The sequence below is a fragment of the Salmo salar genome, chromosome ssa17, assembly GCF_905237065.1.
Source record: "Salmo salar chromosome ssa17, Ssal_v3.1, whole genome shotgun sequence".
Lineage (NCBI taxonomy): Eukaryota > Metazoa > Chordata > Actinopteri > Salmoniformes > Salmonidae > Salmo > Salmo salar.
The window spans coordinates 4,643,204-4,670,032 of NC_059458.1; the positions used below are offsets into that span (position 1 = coordinate 4,643,204).

A 26,829-nucleotide genomic window follows, 5' to 3' on the forward strand; every position below is an offset into this window, starting at 1 on the left:
CCAGATTCTTGATATGATCCGCAAGCTGAGACTCCATGTCATCAGATGAGACCTTGTGTGCCTCCGCTACTCTGTCATAGCCAATGTACCTCTTCAGTGTCATAAGGACTATTTTTCCATCCTTTGCTGCTTCTCAAATTGACTTCTTCCCTTCTCTCACTTCCTTGGCTGCTCTCTCAAGAAACTCAAGGCGGCTAGACCCCTGCTTGTTTTACGTTTGTATACAAGGGGCATGATGATGTCTGCTCTGTAATAATACAAATGCACTATCATGAGTTTATATGCATGACACATTGCAAAAATACTATGCGTAATATGCATAAAATTGACAAAATGTAATCATCATTTGTATGGGGGTATGGTGGCCATTGGCTCAACTTACCCCAAGGCAAACATTTTGATTATATTAGCCCACACAGCTACAAGGATGCACTTTCATGCTAGGTTTAGGACCTCATATTGTAGCTTATAGAGACCCCAACTGATGTACATCTACTTTGGTTTAGATACAAGCATCATAAAACCTGTAACACAATACATTCAGTTTACTTTGTGGGGTGGTTTCTTCCTTCTGACTCCATGAAATGACCTCTTCCTAAAAATGTGGTCACATTATTCATTTTGTATATGGTTTCCTAGAAACAAGGGGTGTCTCAATTTACCCCCACTCTCCCCTATTACCACATTGTCTACAGCTTCTTACTGATTGCGTACAATATGTGTCCTGAACATCCAAACCTTACCAGCTTCAGGACATGGTGGTTGGCCAACCACATATCCACACCTCTGTTGTCCTTAGTAGCATGTTTGTAATACTACATATTTATATTATCTAAAGGATCGATCCAGCAGTCTGATCAACACAATTACATTCCACTTCACAGGTCCACTCCAAAGACATATAGAAGCCCATGAGTCTGAATTCCAGAATCAAGTTTGGAGTTGCGCTTGATATTTTTCTGTATGGCTGGAGTTTTCCCCCTTTCAAATGCACAGGGACTCAGTTGGTCCTTACGTGACTGAGCCACAGGTAAGAGTAGAGACAACAATGTGTATCTATATCAAGGGGGGTCAAGTGAGTCTCTGATTGATGATGGGATAAAGGTTTATCTCTATTTTGATATTTAGTTGATCTGAGGGTCGTGCCTAGTTGATCTGAGGGTCGTGCCTAGTTGATCTGAGGTTCGGGGTAGTGTCGGAACACCTTGTGGATCCACTGGGTGTAGAAGGGGACGTTGATGAAGATGCCAGGCCGATTGGCACGGGCACAGCCTCTGCCATGGACACTGACCCCCACTATGACCCTGCTCTCTCCTTCCTGGCACACCAAGGGGCCGCCATAGTCCCTCTGACAGGGGGAGAGACATAATGCATACATTAGGAAAACATACAGTCAACTCCTGATGAGAGAGAACTGTTCCAAGTGTTTCAGTGCATATTTCATTCACAGTTCACCAGCTTCCTTACCTCACAGACCCCTCGTCCTTCCTCCCCCAGCGCAAATCTTGGTGTCTGTGATGTGGAGGTTCCCTCTGTGTTGTTCTCTACACCTCTCATTACTGACCATGGGCAGATGGACCACCTTCAGTACACCTTCATGACCCGTACCTGAGTGATAGGTGAGAGGAGGGGAGATTATAGTCATGACAACAAGACATCAGTACAGCTAATGAGTAACCAGTCCCTTTCCTAGATGACATAATTTTGATGGATGTGATGGTATGTGTGTGTACCTTTGGTCTCGCCCCAGCCATGCATGCTACACATCGAGCCATCAGGAATGGAGCACCCAGCCACCGGCAGCTGAATGGTGTGGACACTGTCTGCAGGGAGGGCAGGCCTGAGTGAGAGAAATATTTTTGTTGTTATTGAAAAATACAAGACTAGAAAACGTATGATATACGACCAGGAGTGTTTGTATATTTATGTTCAGGCACTCACTGGGCCAGCCGTATGAGGGCCAGGTTGGAGCCCTCAGGACCACAGATCACATGGGAGATGGAGACTTCCTGTCTGAAGGAGCTGTTAGGAGCCAAGCCACGAAGGTCTGATACACCCAACCACACACGATACTCACTCAGGTCTGGAACACTGTGTGGAGACAGGTGGACATAAGCATAGTAAAGACAAAGAGGCAGAGGAAGAAAGGTAAAGAGCAAGAGAGAGCGAGGTGCAGTTACCATGAGGAGAAGCATTGTCTGTCAGTGAGGACCCACTCCTCTCGTATGAGAGAACCTCCACACCAGTGACTGGACCTGGGGAGGGAACACACCACACATGATATTACACACTGGGAATGGACCTTTGCTAACTCCAACACTATCTGCCACTAGAGCAGAGTTTATACCTACAGTAGATAACACAGAGAAGCAAAGCCAGGCATATATATATAGTGTGTGTGTGTGTGTGTGTGTGTGTGTGTGTGTGTGTGTGTGTGTGTGTGTGTGTGTACCGTTTCTGTATGCTGACCATCCAGCTTCCGTCTGTGATGGCGACTGGAGCTCCTCCTACTATCCTGGTCGTCTTATGGATGAAACATGACACCTCCACTGACAAGTTGAGAAAGAGGAAACTATGTTGAAACAACCATTTTATACCCAGAGAGAAGTACAAGATGAAAACATGAAAACCAGAAGGCGGAGTAGAGCGACTGACCTCGCTGTGGAATGGTGTACTCTGATGGTTCACCTGTATGACAGAGGATGAAACACAAGATAGAGGTCTCAGTGACAACACAGTGACAATGCCACTACAGCAGTGGTGTGTGTGTGTGTATGACTCACATGGTTTGACGCTGCAGTAGTCCCAGGGTATCGCAGTGCTGTTAGTGTAACACCAGGGGCCGTGTGTGTCTCTGTCTGGGTTCCTACAGAAACTCCCCTCCTGTCCCACAGTCAGCACCGCTGCATCTCTGTCCCAACTATACACAAAAAAAAGCAAAGGAGAGTATGAGAGACGGTTAAAGACAGACTGTCAGCCCATCATAATGAGAGGAGCCACAGCTGTATATGGCCTCTCTCTTTACCCATCTCTTTCTCTCACACACACACCTACACTGACACAGGGCAGCGATCGTAATGTTTGGAACGTCTCCAACAGAATTCCTTCCCAGACATTCCAGGATGATAATAGGGGAATTCAGAGGAGGACCAATCACCGACGCACATTGTGCGTGTGCGTGTGTGCTGAGAGAGTGATCCCTCTGAGTCTCTCTAACATAAACAATAACTGCTGACCTCTGACCTCTGGGCGGGAGCCAAGCAGAGGAACCGATTGGCTTTGAAGTATTCCGAGAAGGAAAGAGGCTCAGGGTCAGAGGAAGCCTGCAGCGTGTCCTCCAGATGCTTTATTACACACCCACTCAACCATCCGTTACAGTGGAGTAATGGACCAGTTTTTCTCTCCTTGAGAACAGCCAGGCTCTGACTCTTTGTTAGACCAATATGACTTGACCACATGTCAGCTACAGGTTAACTCCCCCATGACCTCTTAGGTTCAACCATGTGTTTCTGAATAGAGAACTCCATCTTAGGGCTGTTACGGTGACCGTATTTCCGCCACACCGGCAGTCATAATTCATGACCGCAGTCAAATTCCAAACTTGCTAACTGCCTGGTACTCCACACCATATTGTCCCTCTAATCACTCTGACATCAATGTAAATGTGATCGAAAGTCAAATCAAACACTTCATGAGGGCCCATTAGCTCATGTTGTGCAACATTTCTATAGCTATGCAATTGATGGCCTCTATTATAAAGAGGAGGATTCCATCAGCTTTCTATAGGCTAGGCCTACTATATTTATTTCTCAGCTTTCCTAATATTAAGCACATTGCTTCAGTTTAAAACAGGAGTATAGCCTACCTGGCTGGCATGAAAATGAACCATGGGAAAAGCGTCCTCCATTCGCTATTTAAGTGCATAGATGACATGTATTTTACCCCTGCCTCTGTTCTGAGACAGGTGCATGATAATGGTCCATTCTAAATCAAAACTAATTTCACACATTATTTAGTATACAGTACCAGTCAAAGGTTGGGACACACCAACTCATTCAAGGGTTTTTCTTTATTTTTACTATTTTCTACATTGTAGAATAATAGTGAAAGGATCAAAACAATGAAATAACACATATGGAATCATGTAGTAACCAAAAAATATATTTTACATTTGAGATTCTTCAAAGTAGCCACCCTTTGTCTTGATGACAGCTTTGCACACCCTTGGCATCCTCTCAACCACCTTCACCTGGAATGCTTCTCCAAAAGTCTTGAAGGAGTCCCCACATACACTACCATTCAAAATTATGGCAATGTTGAAGAGCCGACTCCGGGATGCTTGCCTTCTAGGCAGAGTTGCAAAGAAAAATACATATCTCAGACTGGCCAATAAAAATAAAAGATTAAGAAGGGTAAAAGAACACAGACACTGGACAGAGGAACTCTGCCTAGAAGGCCAGCATCCCGGAGTCACCTCTTCACTGTTGACGTTGAGACTGGTGTTTTGCGGGTACTATTTAATGAAACTGCCAGTTGAGGCGTCTGTTTCTCAAACTAGACACTAATGTACTTGTCCTCCCGCTCCTCTTTCTATTCTGGTTAGAGCCAGTTTGCGCTGTTCTGTGAAGGGAGTAGTACGATATCTTCCGTTTCTCGCATGGAATAGCCTTCATTTCTCAGAACAAGAATAGACTTACAAGTTTCAGAAGAAAGTTATTTGTTTCTGGCCATTTTGAGCCTGTAATCGAACCCACAACTAGTCTAAAGAAGGCCAGATTTATTGCTTCTTTAATGAGAACAACAGTTTTCAGCTGTGCAAACATAATTGCAAAATGGTTTTCTAAGGATCAATTAGCCTTTTAAAATGATAAACTTGGATTAGTTAACAAAACGTGCCATTGGAACACAGGAGTGATGGTTGCTGATAATTGGCCTATGTAGATATTGCATAAAAAATCTGCCGTTTCCAGCTACAATAGTCATTTACAACATTAACAATGTCTACACTGTACTTCTGATCAATTTGATGTTATTTTAACGAACAAAAAAAAATGCTTTTCTTTTAAAAACAAGGACACTTCTAAAAAAAAAAAATTATTTAACCAGGTAGGCCAGTTGAGAACAAGTTTCTCATTTACAACTGCGACCTGGCCAAGATAAAGCAAGGCAGTGCGACAAAAAAAACAGAGTTACACATGGGATAAGCAAACGTACAGTCAATAACACAATAGAAACATCTATGTACAGTGTGTGCAAAAGTAGTAAGACCCAAAACTTTTGAACGGTAGTATGCTGAGCACTTGTTGGCTGCTTTTCCTTCCCTGCGTTCCAACTCATCCCAAACTATCTCAATTGGGTTAAAGTGGAGCCCAGGTCATCTGATGCAGCACTCCATCACTCTCCTTCTTAGTCAAATAGCCCTTACACAGTCTGGAGGTGTGTTTTGGGTCATTGTTCTGTTGAAAAACAAATGATAGTCCCACTAAGCGGACACCAGATGGGATGGCCTATCGCTGCAGAATGCTGTGGTAGCCATGCTGGTTAAGTTTACCTTGAATTCTAAATAAGTCACAGACACTGTCACCAACAAAGCACCACCACACCATCACACCTCCTCCTCCATGCGTCACAGTGGGAACCACACATGCGGAGATCATCCGTATGTCATCAGACCAAAGGACAGATTTCCACTGGTCTAATGTTCATTGCTTGTGTTTCTTGTCCCAAACAAGTCTCTTCTTCTTATTGGTGTCCTTTAGTACTGGTTTCTTTGCAGCAGTTCGACCATGAAGGCCTGATTCACGCAGTCTTCTCTGAACAGTTGATGTTGAGATGTGTCTGTTACTTGAACTCTGTGAAGCATTTATTTGGGCTGCAATCTGAGGTGCAGTTGATTGCTGATTTCTGAGGCTGGTAACTCTAAATAACTCTGCGTCTTCCTTTCCTGTGGCGGTCCTCATGAGAGCCAGTTACATCATAGCGCTTGATGGTTTTTGCGACTGCACTTGAAGAAGCTTTCAACGTTTTTGAAATGTTCCAGATTGACTGACCTTCATGTCTTAAATAATGATGGACTGTCGTTTCTGTGTGCTTATTTGAGCTGTTCTTGCCATAATATGAACTTGGTCTTTTACCAAATAGGGATATCCTCTGTATACCACCCCTTTCTTTTCACACAACTGATTGGATCAAATGCAATAAGAAGGAAATAAATTCCACAAATTAACTTTTAACGAGACACACCTGTTAATCGAAATGCATTCCAGGTGACTACCTCATGAAGCTGGTTGAGAGAATGCCAAGAGTGTGCAAAGCTGTCATCAAGGCAAAGGGTGGCTACTTTGAAGAATTTGTTTAACTATTTTTTGGTTACTACATTATTCCATAGTGTTGATGTGTTCACTATTATTCTACATGTAGAAAACAGCAAAAATAAAGAAAAACCCTGGAATGAGTAGGTGTCCAAACGTTTGACTGGTACTGTATGTAAAGACAAGATTAAATTAAGAATAGTCTGATGGGTGACAATATTATCCTATCACTTGTGAAATATATATTATCACTTGTGAATGATGCACAGCATGTGCAGTTATGCAAGAAACAGCGCATTACTTCTTTTTGCGACTTTTTCAAAGGTTAGTCGCACACCTCATGTAGCCTAGCCCATAGGCCCATTTGTTTTGATAAGGTTTGTATCACAACTAAAGTGGCCAAATATCTACTTAAAATTAGGCACATTAATCCACTTTATAACCGGTGTAGAGTCTAACTGGCTCATAGTCGGCGTGTGAGTTTCAAGTTTGGGGAAGATAATTTTTACCATAAAAATGGAGCTTATAATAAAGCATTACATGCATAATCACATTTGAGGTCACTTTGGAGAATGTGTTTTCCCGCTAATTGCATTTTGGAACATTCGCACTTATAGCCTACTGCCGTGTGAGCACTGCTGGCTTATAATGTGAACAAATAGCCTAATAGTTTAACTTTTAAGCTAAACATTCTGATCTGTTGCATCAGCCTCATTGCTTTTACTTTTTTATGCAGTGGTTGTATTAATTTGGGATCTATCGCATCCCACAACTGTCCCAGACTATGTTTGGAATATTTATTTCTCGCACAGAAGGACAAGTTGACCAATAGAGTAGGTCACGTTATGTACTATGGGGGACAGTAGATTGACATAAGCTAGAGCTTTTGCTGTTTGTTAGACCAACTCATCTTGTTGGCTGATAAAAAGTAAATGTGGACAGGTCTTCTAACATCTCCAATATGCGCTTCGGAATTCTATAAGAAGGCAGTTGCCCGATGTGTCTGTCTTCACTTGTAGCCTACTTCGGAGCTCAGATGCCTGTGAGAAGGACCCAATCAGGTGATGGGCATTGGCTAATAAGAATTGAGATATCTGAGAGAGCCATGTGAGAGATGCTTCGGAGCACGCAGCCGGTAGAAGGGAATAATAATTATTATATTCAGCCCAAAAGGCACAACGGCCACTTTGGCCGCAAAAGGCATAGCATTTTTTAGGGGGCATTACAGCCACACATGTGGGATGCTGTCGGGAAATTCGAGGCCTTGTGAGAATATTATCAAGTGCTTGACAAATTGTGAATGAGAGACTGATGAATTGTGCACAGCCTGCACAAGAAACAAAGAGTGCATGCCTTTGATGCAACTTTTTATGTATTACAAATCAAAACATATAGCCCAACGTTTGTATCACAACTAAAGTTGCATAAATAACTCTAAATTAAGCATACAGGAGGACCTGTTTTTTTATCATTGAGAAAATATCCTTTCTATTTTATTCAATCAAATTGAATCAAATGTATTTATAAAGCCCTTTTATATCAGCCGATGTCACAAAGTGCTATACAGAAACCCAGCCTAAGACCCCAAACAGCAAGCAATGCAGATGTTGAAGCACGGTGGCTATAAAAAACTCCCTAGAAAGGCTGGAACCTAGGAAGAAACCTAGAGAGGAACCAGGCTCTGAGGGGTGGCCAGTCCTCTTCTGGCTGTGTAATAATAATCACAGTGGTTGTAGAGGGTGCAACAGGTCAGCACCTCAGGAGTAAATGTCAGTTGGCTTTTCATAGCCGATCATTTAGAGTTAGAGACAGCAGGTGCGGTAGAGAAAGAGTCGAAAACAGCAGTTCAAGGTAGCACGTCTGGTGAACAGGTCAGGGTTCTATAGCCGCAGGCAGAACAGCATTCGGCATGTTCAATTGTATTCTTCATACTATAAAATAATACCACAGCATTCTAAGCAAATCTTGTCTGTTAAATGAACTAGTGTAGCCTACAGCCATATGGCATAGCTACATTAGCGCCTAACGTAAGCACAACTCATAGTGCACTATCCTGTTCTTCTGAAATAAACTACATTTTCTTCATATCACGTTTCTCACAATAAATCCAAAATAAATAATGGATTTATTGTGATGGTGTAGGCTATATTAAACGGATTTATTAGACTTTTGAAAATATTGATTTTCCAAAGATCTGCATCAGTGGCTTGTAGGCAATGCGTGGAAGCCAGGTTATGCTAAACGTGTTTATGTTAATTTACGGTCAATTACCGTGAGACCGGCAGTTATTTGCTCAACAATCACCAGCTTACAAAATGTCATGACCACCACAGCCCTACTCCCATCTATGCCCCACCCCACAACACACAAGCAGATGTGTAGCATGTGGTTTTGTTACCTGTGGTCTCTCCAGAGGGAACAGGGAAGACCTGACCTGGTCCTTGACACCTCTCCTCTGTAGCTCTCTCCATTGCCCTCGTAGCAGTCTGGAACGCACACACACATACAGTATGATACCAGGATAATAAAATATGAAAACATATTTATGTTACTGTAATACAAGTCAGAATGCTACAGACCACACCAACCCCAGGGAAATATGGTATTAAAACTATACAATCTCTGGTGTCCTGACTAGTATACCAGAACATGACCACAAAACACCAGTCACAAAACTGTCCCAACTCTGAGATTCTCATCTGAGTGTGGGAAAACACAACCCTAAAGAATCTGTATTCCAGATCCACTTACTATCCAATGGGACACAGCTTCCTTGTACTCTCTATCCAATGGGACAGAGCGATGTTGTAACGCTGTCAGAGCTAGTTTATTTATGTGCAGTGGGCTGTGATTCCCAGAGTCCTTCAGTAATACTTCTATAGAAACATACTTTATAAGTTGCTCAGGAGATTATACTTCAGAGACAACACTGAACTAATGCCAAGTATATTATTATTCAGAGAAAACATATCTGCATCAGGAATCCATCTATTTTGCATGGTCAAAATAAAAATGTTTAGGAGCCAGAAGCCTATTACATTGACATCATTTAGCAGACGCTCTCATCCAGAGCAACTTACAGGTGCAATTATGGTTAAGTGCCTTACTCAAGGGCACATCGGCAGATTTTTCTCACCTAGTCACACAGGATTTGAACCAGTGAGCGTTTGATTACTGGCCCAATGCTATAACCGCTAGGCTACCCACCACCCCTTCACATGTTAGTTTAACCAAAAGCAGTAAATGTCCATTGCACTACCATTGTCTGAGACATGAAGACCTGTATTAGTTCCTGGAGCTATAGGCTTTAGCTCAGGGGACTACTGTGGTTTTGATTATGCTAGGCTCTCACCATGGGGTTCAGAATTCTGTGTGTCACAGCGGGGGATGTTGGTGCAGAATGCCTTGCGAACGTTAGGGTCTGAAGTGAAGCACCATGGGAGGTCAAGGCCGTCAGGGTTCCTACAGTAGTTCTCCCTCAGGTCTCTGCAACACACACACACAATTAAGATATATTCTCTAAACAAGTTAAAGTGCAACTCCACCCTTTTTCAACCTCCTATTCATTATCTCCAGCACCAAACCAGTGTCTACATATGTGAAAGAGGCATGTTTCTACGACCTGTGGTCAAAAAGATGGGAAGAAAGGTTTTAAAAAAGAATTCTCTGTGATATCAAAGGGTAGGATTAAAAGTAAGACAAACGGTGATTTCCAAAACCTGCAGTGAGTTTCTAGCCAGAGGGAGGGTATTTTCTGGCTCCCCACGTCACCACGAATCTCATAGTTTTTGAAAATCATGATGTCACTGGGAATAACTTGTTAACGTTATATTTGAAAATGAGATTGAAAAGTGGTGAAGTTGCCCTTCAACATGTAATATAGTGTGTGTAGGGTTGTCGATGTGTGTCCGTACAAGTGTGGGTCACTCACTTGCAGCGATAGTCCTGGGGTATATATGTGTGGTTGTGGGGGTACTGTGAGTCCCAGCGTTGACAGGTCACCCCACTGGGTGTTACTGCTACTGTCCCTCTGTAGCCCTCACCTCGACCCCGGAAACAGCTGGTAGTCACATCTACCTCTCCCACACTGTCTGAGGCTGAGAGGGAGAGACAGAGAGACAGTGAAGGAGAGAGAGAGAGTGAAGGAGAGAGACAGAGAGACAGTGAAGGAGAGAGAGACAGTGAAGGAGAGAGAGACAGAGAGACAGTGAAGGAGAGAGAGACAGTGAAGGAGAGACAGACAGACAGAGAGACAGTGAAGGAGAGACAGAGAAGGACAGACAGACAGACAGACAGACAGACAGACAGACAGACAGACAGACAGACAGACAGACAGACAGACAGACAGACAGACAGACAGACAGACAGACAGACAGACAGACAGACAGAGAGATGCACCATGGTTAGATATAGCCATATCACCTGCACCATCTGTTAAACTACACCAGCTTCTCCTTGAGGCCACTGTGCCACTCAGACACAGTAGCAAGAACAAGACTGACTTGGACTAAAACGCCTATATTGTCTATAGATTATATTGCAGTCATGTAGTTGATTAAACTGAAATAACAAGGAAACAACGCTGATTAATTTTGTACACAAGTATACACGGCAGCTTTTGTCGCTCCACAATCTGCAGTATTTTGTGGATCTGTCTAAAAATAGAGTGCTACTGGTGAGGATTATAAAGACAGGACCAGGGAATAGAAAAGGCCAAAACAATACAACTCTTTCTTTCTGCCTTGGTTTCATTAACACAACGTTTAAGGGTTAGACCATAAAACTGGACTGGGTTGACTTCCAAGGCCTGTACCACAGAGACAAAGAGAGAGAGTCCAACCAGTAACATGCTATCTGGTAAAGTCCCAGTTCCAGTGCTGCTGATGACTAGCAGAGAAGAGCCAAACAACGAAACAACACTCACACAGCTTTAAAGTGTTGTTCTCCGTCAACCTTCTATAGGCTCACTTTTTAAAACCTTTATTTAACTAGGAAAGTCAATTAAGAACAAATTCTTATTTACAATGACAGTCTACACCGGCCAAACACAGACAATGCTGGGCCAATTGTGCGCCGCCCTATGGGACTCCCAATAACGACCGGTTGTGATACAGCCTAAAATAAACACAGTCTATTAACCATGACATAACTGGGAATGAGTGTGTGTGTGTGTGTTGCTCAAAACCACATTCCTCTGCCTTATCCAATCAGAGAGAGAGGAGGGGGTGGAATGACAGGTACAGGAAGCTGTACATTTGGAGTAGTTAGTCACACCACACACACATACATACGCATGCACACACACACACACTCACGGCAGGCTGTGATGTTGCAGTACTCCCAGGATGTGTGTGCATCCAGGGTGAAACACCACGGTCGTTGACGTCCATCTGGGTTCCTACAATAGTTGTCATCTAGGCCTTTATCAGGATACCTACATCCCAAACAGAAGAGAAGGATTTCAACAAGTCATTGGGAAAGATGTAGATACATACAGTTGAAGTCAGAAGTTTACATACACTTAGGTTGGAGTCATTAAAACTTGTTTTTCAACTACTCCACAAATTTCTTGTTAACAAACTATAGTTTTGGAAAGTCTGTTAGGACATCTACTTTGTGCATGACAACAAATTTTTTCCAACAATTGTTTACAGACAGATTATTTCACTGGATCACAATTCCAGTGGGTCAGAAGTGTACATACACTAAGTTGACTGTACCTTTAAACAGCTTGGAAGATTCTGATAGGCTAATTGACATAATTTGAGTCAATTGGAGGTGTACCTGTGGATGTATTTCAAGGCCGACCTTCAAACTCAGTGCCTCTTTGCTTGACATCATGGGAAAATCAAAAGAAATCAGCCAAGACCTCAGAAAAAAAATGGTAGAACTCCACAAGTCTGGTTCATCCTTGGGAGCAATTTCCAAACGCCTGAAGGTACCATGTTCATCTGTACAAACAATAGTACACAAGTATAAACACCATGGGACCACGCAGCTGTCATACCGCTCAGGAAGGAGACGCGTTCTGTCTCCTAGAGATGAACGTACTTTGGTGCGATAAGTGCAAATCAATTCCAGAACAACAGCAAAGGACCTTGTAAAGATGCTGGAGGAAACAGGTACAAAAGTATCTATATCCACATTAAAACAATTCCATTATCGTCATAACCTGAAAGGCCGCTCAGCAAGGAAGAAGCCACTGCTCCAAAACCGCCATAAAAAGCCAGACTAAGGTTTGCAACTGCACATAGGGTCAAAGATCATACTTTTTGGAGAAATGTTCTCTGGTCTGATGAAACAAAAATATAACTGTTTGGTCATGATGACCATCGTTAGGTTTGGAGGAAAAAGGGGGAGGCTTGCAAGCCGAAGGACACCATCCCAACCATGAAGCACGGTGGTGGCAGCATCATGTTGTGGGTGTGCTTTGCTGCAGGAGGGACTGGTGCACTTCACAAAAGAGATGGCATCATGAGGAGGAAAATTATGTGGATATATTGAAGCAACATCTCAAGACATCAGTCAGGAAGTTAAAGCTTGGTCACAAATGGGTCTTCCAAATGGACAATGACCCCAAGCATACTTCCAAAGTTGTGGCAAAATGGCTCAAGGACAACAAAGTCAAGGTATTGGAGCGGCCATCACAAAGCCCTGACCTCAATCATATAGACAATTTGTGGTCAGAACTGAAAAAGTGTGTGTGCGAGCAAGGAGGCCTACAAACCTGACTTAGTTACACCAGCTCTGTCAGGAGGAATGGGCCAAAATTTACCCAACTTATTGTGGGAAGCTTGTGGAAGGCTACCCGAAACGTTTAACCCAAGTTAAGCAATTTAAAGGCAATGCTACCAAATACTAATTGAGTGTATGTAAACTTCTGACCCACTGGGAATGTGATGAAAAAAATAAAAGCTGAAATAAATCATTCTCTCTACTATTATTCTGACATTTCACATTCTTAAAATAAAGTGGTGATCCTAACTGACCTAAAACAGGGGATTTTTACTAGGATTAAATGTCAGGAATTGTGAAAAACTGAGTTTAAATGTATTTGGCTAAGGTGTATGTAAACGTCCGACTTCAAAAATACGAGCAGTGAGCAAACTGGGAATGTCGGTGTGTGTGCGTGCTTCTCCATCAGTTTAAGCGTGCATTTATACGTTTCTGTGTGTGTGTGTGTATCTATAAGTATGTGTGTGTTGGCCATAGGGCCTCCATGGGCAGAGTATACTGGTCCACTGCAGTTGTTTTGCATCTCATTCCTCCTCCAGGCATACTAACAGAGCCTCAGAGGTACTGAGAACCTCTTCATCACAGCGTTGAAGGGTGTGTGTGCATCCTGCCCCAGCCGCAGGTGGTGTGGATTAGTGTTAGACTCGTTAACACGTCTTTAGTCATCCTTGTGTTTCTGTAATTAATATTCAACCTCATACTGAGTGTGTGTGTGTGTGTGCGCGTGTATACGTGTGTGTGTGTTACCTCTTGGGGTGGAGGTGGTGTTTGTGTGGTTCCTCTAGGTCCCAGCGTTGACACTCCCGTCCCGTCTCGGTGTGATCCATGGGACCTCTGTAGCTTTCCCCATTACAGCTCACACACTCCACTGGACACACACACACACACACACATGCCATGGACATTATTTATGCAGATACTACATGTAATACCAAAATAGTTTCTGTATAATTGTCCCATCTATTTAAACGTTCATGTAAAACGTCTCCCCTTAAGTCCAATGAGTCAACATTCAGTGTGTATGTGTGTGTGTGTGGAGCAGTGTAAACAGCAGAGCAGAGCAGATTAGAAACAGATGTTTATGAGTCTACTATTCCCATTATGTGTGTGTGTGTGTGTGTGTGTGTGTGTGTGATGTCCCAGTGTTCCTCATTACTGGAAACTTTCTTTCAAATCAACCTTTCCAGTCATTTTTCTTTGGACCAAAACACACATTCCCATTACAACACAGACCCATTAGATTTCCTCTGACTCTTATAACAACCTTGTGGATTCCTCCCTCCCACACACATCTCTGGTAGTACTGTGTATTTCATACACATCTTATCACATCACTGTCAGCTGTTTATTAACTAGATACATTGTATTATCCACAGAGGACATTTATCCTCTAGACACTATCTGAGAAACAGTGATTCTCCTGTGACAGTTTGCGTCATCCAGTTCTAGATACCACAGGCCATGATCCAGTGCCACAGGGAGAAGGGATCACAGTACAGTTAAATGGTGCACTGTAAAAGAACATGGCCTGTGGTGCGAACACTGCTCCATGCCTAAAGTTAAAGCCATTTAACTGACCTACTAGAGTAAGAATCCCCACTAGGAACAGGGGTTATGTATAGACTGAAAAGCAAAAAAGCAGACGGAGTCCCTTTGGGTTGAAATAGTTAACAAAGCCAGAGAAGGATGAAATGAGAATCGACAACATAAACTGAGTCACACTTCTGCATGCAGCAATTCAGGTCAATACCATCACAAACAGTTGGATAATTACTACATTACTGAGAACGCACCTGATATTCCACTTGGCTGCAGTTTGCCACAGTTAAGTGGAGACCAATGAGGGGCATTGAGGGAGAGAATCCACCATGTTAGAGCCACTAGTTGTTGGCAGTGGTCAATGTGTGTGTGTGTGTGTGTGTGTGTGTGTGTGTGTGTGTCCGCGCGTCCTACCTTGTAAGCACTCAGGTACTCCACAGTCCTGGTGTCTGACATTGGGGTCTGTAGTGAAGCACCATGGTCCTGAAATAGCGTTGTCAGGGTTACGGCAGTAGTTGTTTGTCAGTTCCTTCTTCCTGTTCCTCCTCGGTAGGAAACTGGAGGGAGAGAAGAACTTCAGTGTTCATCAATATTTCACTCAATCACAAACATATTCTCATTCTATCTGGTGCAGAGTTGAAAGGCAGAAGGGAAATCTCCGAGGTGGAGCGTAGAACAGGCCATGTGTTGCTAAATAACCTTGAGTCATACACATCTACGTATTGACTGAGGAACAATTCAATTGTGGTTTTGTTTGCTGACTCACATGATCAATTGGAAGGATTTATATGGGTCACAGCTGAAACAATTTGGAAGGCACAGAGCTAGGCAACATAATGCAACATATGGTAATGTGTGGGTGCCCCAGTGTAAACTCACTGATAAAGCACACATGCACACAATTTAGCTGTTATTGCTTGACATACCAAGCCTTAACAGAACTCTGACACATCCTACGAGCGTCAGAGCCGGTGTAGTAGGATTTAATCTTAGTCCTGTATTTACGCTTTTCCTGTTTGATGGTTCATCTGAGGGCATAGCGGGATTTCTTAGAAGTGTCCAGATTAGTGTCCCGCTCCTTGAAAGTGGCAGCTCTAGCCTTTAGCTAGGTGCGGATGTTGCCTGTAATCCATGGTTTCTGGTTGGGATATGTAAGTACGGTCAATTTGGGGACAAAGTCCTCAATGCATTAATTGACGAAGCCGGTGACTGTGGTGGTGTACTCCTCAATGCCATCGGATGAATCACGGAACATATTCCAGTCTGTGCTAGCAAAACAGTCCTGTAGCATAGCATCCTCGTCATCGGGCCACTTCCATATTGAGCGAGTCATTGGTACTTCCTTGTGATGGTGCCGGAGGGGAAGGTTGCCATCTTATCGGCTCTTAACCAACCAGGCTATTTCGTTTGTTTTTTCACATTGTTCGTAACTTGTTGTGTACATAATGTTGCTGCTACCGTCTCTTATGACCAAAAAGAGCTTCTGGACATCAGAACTGCGATTGCTCACCTCAAACTGGACAAAGAGTTCTTCTTCAATGAGTCAGACGGGAGGGATATAATACAGACACACAACCAGGCCCAGATCCCTGTTATTCGCTGGAGAAGGAAATCAGGGTGCGTTGTGAGGATCAGGCGACGAGTGATTAATGTGCTCATGCCTTCCATCCTGCTAGTTAACGTTCAATCACTGGAAAATAAATGGGACATACTCAAAGTACGTTTATCCTACCAACGAGACATTAAAAACTGTAATATCTTATACTTCACCGAGTCGTGGTTGAACAACGACATTAAGAACATACAGCTGGCGGGTTATATACTATCGGCAGGACAAAACAGCAGCCTCTGGTAAGACACGCGCGGGTCCTATGCATTTATGTAAACAACAGCTGGTGCACGATATCTACGGAAGTCTCGAGGTTTTCCTTGCCTGAGGTAGAGTAACTCATGATAAGCTGTAGACAACACTATCTACCAAGAAAGTTTTCATCTGTATTTTCGTAGCTGTCTACATACCACCACAGGCTGATGCTGCCACTAAAACCGCACTCAATGAGCTGTATACTGCCATAAGCAAACAGGAAAACGCTCATCCAGAGGCGGCGCTCCTAGTGGCTGGGGACTTTAATGCCGGGAAACATAATTCAGTTTTACCTAATTTCTATCAGCATATTAAATTAACAACCAGAAGGAAAACAATTCTAGACCACCTTTACTCCACACACAGAGACGCATACGAAGCTCTCCCGTGCCCTACATTTGGCAAATCTGACCATAGTTCTATCCTCCTGATTCCAGATTACAAGCAAATTTCAAGCAGGAGGCACCAGTGACTCAGTCTATAAAAAAGTGATCAGATGAAGCAGATGCTAAACTACAGGACTGTTTTGCTAGCACAAAATGGAATATGTTCCGGGACTCTTCCGATGGCATTGAGGAGTACACCACATCAGTCACTGGCATATCCCAACCAGAAGCCAAGGACTACAAGCAACATCCGCACCCAGCTAAAGGCTAGAGCTGCTGCTTTCAAGAAGCAGGACTCGATCCCGGAAGCTTCTAAGAAATCCCGCTATGTCGTCCGATGAACCATCAAACAGGCAAAGCATCAATACAGGACTAAGATCGAATCGTACTACACCGGCTAGGACGCTCGTCAGATGTGGCAGGGCCTGTAAAGTATTACAGACTACAAAGGGAAGTACAGCCGAGAGCTGCCCAGTGACACGAGCCTACCAGACGAGCTAAATAACTTCTATGCTCGTTTTGAGACAATAAACACTGAAACATGCATGAAAGCATCATCTGTTCTGGACGACTGTGTGATCACGCTCTCCGCGGCTGATGTGAGTAAGACCTTTAAACAGGTCAACATTCACAAGGCCAGACGGATTACCAGGACGTGTACTCAGAGCATACGCTGACCAACTGGCAAGTGTCTTTATTGACATTTTCAACCTCTCCCTGTCTGAGTCTGTAATACCAACATGTTTTAAGCAGACCACCATAGTCCCTGTGCCCAAGAACACTAAGGTAACCTGACTAAATGACTACCGACCTGTAGCACTCACATCTGTAGCCATGAAATGCTTTGAAAAGCTGGTCATGGCTCACATCAACACCATTATCCCAGAAACCCTAGACCCACTCCAATTTGCATACCGCACCAACAGATCCACAGATGATGCAACCTGTGGTGTGGTGCCAGGACAACAACCTCTCCCTCAACGTGATCAAGACAAAGGAGAAGATTGTGGACTACAGGAAAAGGATGACTGAGCATGCCCCCATTCTCATCGACGGGGCTTTAGTGGAGCAGGTTGAGAACGTCAAGTTCCTTGGCGTCCATATCACCAACAAACTAACATGGTCCAAGTACGCCAAGACAGTCGTGAAGAGGGCACGACAAAACCTATTCCCCCTCAGCAGACTGAAAAGATTTGGCATGGGTCCTCAGATCCTCAAAAGGTTTTACAGCTGCACCATTGAGAGCATCCTGACAGGTTGCATCACTGCCTGGTATGGCAACTGCTCGGCCTCCGACCGCAAGGCACTACAGAGTACAAGAGTAACTGTGTACAGCCCAGTACATCACCGGGGCCAAGCGTCCTGCCATACAGGACCTCTATACCATGCGGTGTCAGAGGAAGGCCCTAAAAATTGTCAAAGACTCCAGTCACCCAAGTCATAGCTGGAACGCTGCTGCTACTCTCTGTTATTATCTATGCATAGTCACTTATAACTCTACCTACATGTACATATTACCTCAATTACCTCGACACCGGTGCCCCCGCACATTGACTCTGTACCGGTACCCCCTGTATATAGCCCCACTATTGTTATTTACTGCTGCTCTTTAATCATTTGTTATTCTTATCTCTTACTTTTTTTTAGGTATTTTATTAAAACTGCATTGTTGGTTAAGGGCTTGTAAGTAAGCATTTCACTGTATTCGACGCATGTGACAAATACCATTTTTTTATATGTATGTGTGTGTATGTATATATACTGCTCAAAAAAATAAAGGGAACACTAAAATAACACATCCTAGATCTGAATGAATTAAATAATCTTATGAAATACTTTTTTCTTTACATAGTTGAATGTGCTGACAACAAAATCACACAAAAATAATCAATGGAAATCCAATTTATCAACCCATGGAGGTCTGGATTTGGAGTCACACTCAAAATTAAAGTGGAAAACCACACTACAGGCTGATCCAACTTTGATGTAATGTCCTTAAAACAAGTCAAAATGAGGCTCAGTAGTGTGTGTGGCCTCCACGTGCCTGTATGACCTCCCTACAACGCCTGGGCATGCTCCTGACGAGGTGGCGGATGGTCTCCTGAGGGATCTCCTCCCAGACCTGGACTAAAGCATCCGCCAACTCCTGGACAGTCTGTGGTGCAACGTGGCGTTGGTGGATGGAGCGAGACATGATGTCCCAGATGTGCTCAATTGGATTCAGGTCTGGGGAACGGGCGGGCCAGTCCATAGCATCAATGCCTTCCTCTTGCAGGAACTGCTGACACACTCCAGCCACATGAGGTCTAGCATTGTCTTGCATTAGGAGGAACCCAGGGCCAACCGCACCAGCATATGGTCTCACAAGGGGTCTGAGGATCTCATCTCGGTACCTAATGGCAGTCAGGCTACCTCTGGCGAGCACATGGAGGGCTGTGCGGCCCCCAAAGAAATGCCACCCCACACCATGACTGACCCACCGCCAAACCGGTCATGCTGGAGGATGTTGCAGGCAGCAGAACGTTCTCCATGGCGTCTCCAGACTCTGTCACGTCTGTCACATGTGCTCTGTGTGAACCTGCTTTCATCTGTGAAGAGCACAGGGCGCCAGTGGCGAATTTGCCAATCTTGGTGTTCTCTGGCAAATGCCAAACGTCCTGCACGGTGTTGGGCTGTAAGCAAAACCCCCACCTGTGGACGTCGGGCCCTCATACCACCCTCATGGAGTCTGTTTCTGACCGTTTGAGCAGACACATGCACATTTGTGGCCTGCTGGAGGTCATTTTGCAGGGCTCTGGCAGTGCTTCTCCTGCTCCTCCTTGCACAAAGGCGGAGGTAGCGGTCCTGCTGCTGGGTTGTTGCCCTACTACGGCCTCCTCCACGTCTCCTGATGTACTGGCCTGTCTCCTGGTAGCACCTCCATGCTCTGGACACTACGCTGACAGACACAGCAAACCTTCTTGCCACAGCTCACATTGATGTGCCATCCTGGATGAGCTGCACTACCTGAGCCACTTGTGTGGGTTGTAGACTCCGTCTCATGCTACCACTAGAGTGAAAGCACCGCCAGCATTCAAAAGTGACCAAAACATCAGCCAGGAAGCATAGGAACTGAGAAGTGGTCTGTGGTCCCCACCTGCAGAACCACTCCTTTATTGGGGGTGTCTTGCTAATTGCCTATAATTTCCACCTGTTGTCTATTCCATTTGCACAACAGCATGTGAAATGTATTGTCAATCAGTGTTGCTTCCTAAGTGCACAGTTTGATTTCACAGAAGTGTGATTGACTTGGAGTTACATTGTGTTGTTTAAGTGTTCCCTTTATTTTTTTGAGCAGTGTATATATATATATATATATATATATATATATATGCTTGTAAGCAGGTGGATAGAGTTATGGTCAGATTTTCCAAATGGAGGGCGAGGGAGAGCTTTGTCCAGTTCGAGGTAAGTAATCGCTGTTCTGATGTCCAGAAGCTCTTTTCGCTCATAAAGTTGCTGCTACCGTCTCTTATGTACATAATACGTTACAAACAATGTGAAAAAACGAACAAAAAAGCACAGCTGGTTAGGAGCCCATAAAACGGCAGTCATCCCGTCTGGCGCCATTCATAAGTAAGTTCATTAGAATTTCATTTGAAATATTAGTTATTTTTCAATTTTTTTCACTTTTATTGATTTATTGTTTACTTCCGTTTATTTAGTAAATGCTTTCTTAACACTTATTTTTTTCTTAAAACTGCATTGTTTGTTAAGGGCTTGTAAGTAAGCATTTCACTGTAAGGTGTTGTATTTGGCGCATGTGACAAATAACATTTGATTGCACAGGGAAGAAAGGTAAAAACGTCAGGAGAAAAGAGGAGAAGGGCGAGGTAAGAGGAGAACGAGAGGAAGAACGAGGAGGAGGTGGATGGTTGTGTTACTAATGAACTTCTGTCACGAGCTGTCTCTCACCCTGAGTCCTCTCTCACACACCCTGAGTCCTCTCTCTCACACCCTGTGTCCTCTCTCTCACACCCTGTGTCCTCTCTCTCACACCCTGTGTCCTCTCTCTCACACCCTGTGTCCTCTCTCTCTCACACCCTGTGTCCTCTCTCTCTCACACCCTGTGTCCTCTCTCTCTCACACCCTGTGTCCTCTCTCTCTCACACCCTGTGTCCTCTCTCTCTCACACCCTGTGTCCTCTCTCTCTCTCACCCTGTGTCCTCTCTCTCTCACCCTGTGTCCTCTCTCTCTCACCCTGTGTCCTCTCTCTCTCTCCCTGTGTCCTCTCTCTCTCCCTGTGTCCTCTCTCTCTCCCTGTGTCCTCTCTCTCCCTGTATCCCTGTGTTCTCTCTCCCCATCTCTCTCCCTGTATCCGTGTGTTCTCTCTCCCCATCTCTCTCCCTGTGCTCTCTCTCTCAGGTTTTTATCACTTAATTAACAGGTTTTACTACAGTATAAACTCTCCTGAACACACACCCAACATAAACAGTGAGACTACAACAGGAAGTGATCCCTGACTGTGTAAAGTGTTAGAGTGAGGTCAGAGAGGACTAGTACTGATGAATGACTGGCCCCTTAAGACTAATCACCAGCTAATGTATCACTCTAGACACATGCACACAGGCGCACACACACAACACATGCACAAACACAGGTTCTAGCTTACTTGTGTTCATGAGGGAAAGGAGAGGCCCAGGCTTGGCACCTGATTCCACTGGCCGTTACAGACCTCCTCCCTCTGTAGTTCACGCCTGTCCCCACTATGCACTCCTGCACATAGGCTAGAAAGAGCACGAGAGAGAGAAAGAGCACGAGAGAGAGAAAGAGAGAGAGAGAGAGAAAGAGGACAGCCAACAAAAAAAGGACTGTGTTTGTAAGAACATTTCTGTGTTTCTCATCTGACAGAGCATGTTAGGACGGGTCTCACATCCCCCATACTGTTCCATTTGACTCTACACATACATAACATTACTAACCCAGGTACCAAACTCTGATGAGAACAAGGAGAAAGAGAAACTTTAGACACTTGTAAGCAGTGCCTTTCTACTGCCGGAGAGAGAGAGAAGGGGGGAGAGGGCTGGAGGACAGAAAGAGAGAGAGACAGGGAGATAGTGTACAATACCTTTCTTCTGGTAGAGTTGGTAGTTGAAGTCGTGTTGGCTTTGGACTCCTGGTGAGTTCCTGTCAAACGACAACCACTGGCATTTCCTGTTTTTCTGATCATACAAGAACGCTCTAGATGGAGAGAGAGAAAGAGAGAAGGAAGGGATGGAGGGAAATATTGATTGATTTATGTAATATAACCATTTAGCAGGCATGTTTATCCAAAGCGACTTATAATTAACATGCAGATAATACAGTACGTGTCCTGAATTGAAATAGGATTTACCCCAAGCCTGCTACTGCTGAAAGGAGACTGCAGAGAGGACTGAGTCTGTCATGGGAAACCTAGACATGCATACCAGACTCATTTTGCTGCTGAAAGACACTAAGGGAAACCAAACCTGTCATTACAGTGTGGTAGGGTATTACAGTAAGCAGGGTTGGGAACAATTCCATTTAGGAGCCAATCAAAAGAAAACCAAATTCCAATTCCAAATGTTCCTCATTGAAAAGCATTCAAGAGAATTTGAATTTCAGTGTACTTCCTGAATTGACTGGAATTGAAATGGAATTGGCTCCAACCCTCACATGTTACCTATATAGAGTTTGGGCTGCTGCCAAAGAAGGCCAGGGGATGGTGTCATACTGGCTTGGACAACAAATACAGTATATTGTCGCTGTCTGATGAAAACGTATTTTCTCCAAAACATAAACTTTCCAGGAAATTTAAAAAAGTACCAGATTTTCCCATTATTGAAAATAGAATTATGAAAATTCAGAAGCTATTTTGAATACATTTTCTTAGATCTAGAGTCATGAAATGAATGGAGTTACTGCATTTAATGAATTAAAAACTTGACAGCGACAATATCTAACTACAGGTGGAAAGCAACTCGACAGTTGTCATAGACCATATTTACATACGGACAGTGTTCCGGATAGTAGCTCATATCCCACTTAAGGTCTTATTTTGGATAAGCCGTTTGCACCTTTGATATCCCACTCATGAGTATTCCTGTCCATGAATAAACAGAATATTCCTCATTTAAGTTCATATGGGTTAAATGGAATAGTAACTGAAATCTGGACACTGACTGTAGGCCTATAACCTCTCACATGTAGCCTAATATAATATTAACTCCTGCAGAATTAGGCTATGCATTTCCTGGAGTGAAATTATACAACATATGTTAATTTTGTCTCAGGAACAGGAGTGGAGAAATATATATTTTTCAGCATCTCTATAGACAAAATGTGAATGCGCATGTAATGTGCTTTCTTTGAAATTGTTTTCCAAGCAAAAAGTATTTCAACCACATACAATATGCATCCAAGACTAACTGAAGTCGTCGTTTTCTCAGCTTTTAATTTCCTTAAAACGGATGGCATTTGGACATTTCGCACAGGACCAATCTTTCCATTGTTTTGCAGTTATTACGTTTTCTCCCCGGTCCCTAAATGAAACACACAACTTTACTGGTCAGTGGAGGCTCTTCAGAGGAGGAAGGGGAAGTGATTTTCATTTAAAAAAAAACAGTGAAACATTAACCTCATAAGGATCCGCCCCTTTTTTTCAGTTATCGCCTAAAATGACATACCCAAATCTAACTGCCTGCAGCCCAGGATATGCATATTCATGGTACCATTTGAAAGGAAACACTTTGAATATTGTGGAAATGTGAAAGGAATGTAGGATAATATAACACAGATCTGGTAAAAGACAATACAAAGAAGAAAAAAAAACGTTCTTTTGTATTCATTTTGTATTATTTTCCTATTTTCTTTCCTTACAACCTGGAATTAAAATAGATTTTTTGGGGGGTTTGCATCATTTGATTTACACAACATGCTTACTACTTTGAAGATTCCATATATGTTTTATTGTTAAATAAACAAGAAATAAGACAACAAAAACTTAACTTGAGCATTCATAACTATTCACCCCCCCAAAGAATACTTTGTAGAGCCACCCTTTGCAGCAATTACAGCTGCAAGTCTCTTGGGGTATGTCTCTATAAGCTTGGCACATCTAGCCACTGGGATTTGTGCCCTTTCTTCAAGGCAAATCTGTTCAAGCTCCTTCAAGTTGGATGGGTTCCGCTGGTGTACAGCAATCTTTAAGTCATACCACAGATTCTCAATTGGATTGAGGTCTGGGCTTTGACTAGGCCATTCCAATCCATTTAAATGTATTTAGCGCCATCCATCATTCCTTCAATTCTGACCAGTTCCCCAGTCACTGACGATGAAAAAGAACTGTGATTGCGAGTGATCAGGGGTGTATTCATACTGCAAAGTCTGGCGAAAAACATTTCTTAAATGGAAGCAAACTGAATGAAACAGGCATAAACATACCTGAATCTGTCCAATAGAAACTCTCGTTTGCAACTTTTGGACAAATGATTACACACTAGATCAGCTAGATGCAGGCAAGATTGTGCTAGGCGGTATTTAATGTGTCAATGTCTGTCACCTTGATTACTAATTTTCTCTTGACCTGTGCACCTACATTGTAAACTTTCATTCATAGGCTAGGTTGTAGCAACCTCATGATGGGTATAGGGAAAATGTTAGTACCGTGCAGTAGCCGAAACCTATTGATGTTACATTGAGCTGGGTGAATGGAATATGAATGACAGTCATCCAATATCATGTAATAGAAATAAGGCCATGCTCATAAAAAAAATGATCGTCCTCCCTCATCTTAAACGGTACCTACCGCCACTGTTACCGGTGAGCACTACTTTATTTAGTCTTCTGGGGCAACAAGTTATGACTGAAGAGAAGTTCCATGTTTCAGACTATATTTGACAAACAAATTACCTACCAAATGTCGGAAATTATAATATGGCCTACCAAATGTTGTAAATTATAAGTAGAAACGTGTCTAAATTAGGGGTGAAAGTTGCTAGTAGTAAATTAATTATAGTAGGCTAAATTATTATGGAATTATTATGAGGGATAAAACTGTGCAGGTAGCATACTTTTTGAAGTGGTTTGACAATCAGATAAAACATCATCACACAACACACATGATATGTGAAACTAAAACAACAGTAAACAGGATAAGATGTTTTACATCCCACACTATCCCATCTTAGATCAGCCTATCCCAGGCATTTGTCCAGGTTTCTCATAACCGAGATACAAACTATTTTGGGTTATTGTAAACGGGATAGGTTTATTTGCATCAACTCAAAAACAGAATACTTCAGTATCCCGAATAATTACGGGATAGTGGTTTGCATGAAAACATGGTCACAGACACACAGCATGTGAAGCTGCAGGCACAGAAATTGTTGCTATACCCAGGAGTTGGTCACAGATGCACCACACCTACCTGCAGGTGAAGAGCAGTATCTTGTCGCGGCTGCAACCACGGGCACACTTCACAATGCTCAACTTCCTGCTTTTGGTATGGAGGGCAGAGTCTGGCAGTTGGACCAATCTCACGCCATCACTCCTCTGGTAGTCCTGTAATGCATTCCTCCTGCACTCTAACATACACACAGTATGAAATTAAGGTGTTGAATGCAGTGTCCAGCCCCTGGCCAGTGAGGCTGTATTGATTTTCCCATCAGGACTGAGACAAACCCAGCAGCATCATGATGTTTAAATTATCATGGTTTTAACCCCATTAATATGAATCTCTTAATGGGATGCACACTCATCACTCCTTGTCCCCTTACTGACATACTCACTGACAGACTGATAACTCTCTTCTCCTCTCCTCCGTTTCAGCTGGGACACACTCACCTACCCCCCTACCCTTTCTCTTCTCCCCCCACAATGCAGTGTTGACTCACACGTAAACAGCCCAGTAGCAGACAGTCAGGCTATATCTCTGTTTAGTCTTAATGTATTCTCCTCCTCAATAAATGTAACAGAGAAAAAAGTGTAATAAGAGCCACAATATGGAAGAATACCTATACAAGTAGTATCAATAGCCTATAGCAACCATTACTTTCTTTCTAAATAGTGAAAGCTGGCTGGGATCAGCGAGTTCACGTCAGACTCGTCTAGAAGCTTTAGAATGACTGTTTACTCTGAGTGAAACCTGTATGAATTTAGCCTATTTCCACCAACACATCAAGCGGAATATCGACATGAGAGCGGAGAGAGTTACGTCTGGCGCTTCAGCTCCATATACATCGTTTTACATAAAACGTACAGGTGCTCCTCTTAATTAGCTTTAAAAAATCATGTTACGCAAGTTTTCTGTAGAACCATCACAGAACGTCTAGAGATGGGCTCCAAAGTTTCTATATTCCTCACAGAAAGCTGTGCGGAATGTTATAAAAAAAATTTACAGTTTAAACTTGCCAAGCTAACTTGAACGGTAACGGATTTAAACAGGTTATTATGATGTGATTTTCAACAAAACAACACATCCACCATTCTACATTAGGCTAGCAGGGCCTACCCACGTAAAATAAGATTTTGCAACGTGCCAGGTGAGGAGAGGGAGGGGAGAAAAGTTAAACAACAAACTGCTGAATCTCAATTAGCCTACAACTAGAAAGTCTGAAATGCCCTGGCGACTGTCTCCCAAACTTACCTGAATAACGGACGATTAAGAGAGTAAAAATAATGTTGTAAATCCACATAGTTCCTGCAAAGGCTGTTCACGATATAAACGATTATTGATATCCCAATAATAGTAACGGTGTTGTCGTTCGTTGACAAGGTCCAGACAGCGGGACGGAGGGACTGGGGTTGTTCACTCAGCTACAGCACAGATGCCTCTTAGTAGAAACACACTATGGATCTCTCTCTCCCCCTCATCTCAGCGCTCTCCTCCCACTTTATTCCTCTACTACACTCACTCACTGTTTAACAACACATTGAGTACCGTAGTCAAGGTACACTGAGTGTACAAAACATTAGGAACAGCTGCTCTTTCCAT

General features: G+C 43.3%; 1 protein-coding gene across 1 annotated transcript; it reads right to left on the bottom strand.

Moving 5' to 3' along the window:
- Nucleotides 1-1,168: 1,168 nt before the first annotated feature.
- Nucleotides 1,169-26,829, bottom strand: LOC123728316 (hepatocyte growth factor). Its single transcript, XM_045700363.1, has 18 exons — nt 26,482-26,829; nt 25,264-25,420; nt 21,943-22,055; nt 21,487-21,601; nt 15,000-15,142; nt 13,794-13,914; nt 11,627-11,745; nt 10,243-10,408; nt 9,664-9,797; nt 8,710-8,797; nt 2,784-2,920; nt 2,656-2,688; nt 2,453-2,549; nt 2,181-2,255; nt 1,942-2,091; nt 1,734-1,840; nt 1,473-1,608; nt 1,169-1,346 (listed from the first exon to the last, which is right to left on the bottom strand). Exons 1-18 carry the CDS (start codon nt 26,528-26,530, stop codon nt 1,169-1,171), a joined length of 2,118 nt encoding a protein of 705 aa, XP_045556319.1. The 5' UTR covers nt 26,531-26,829.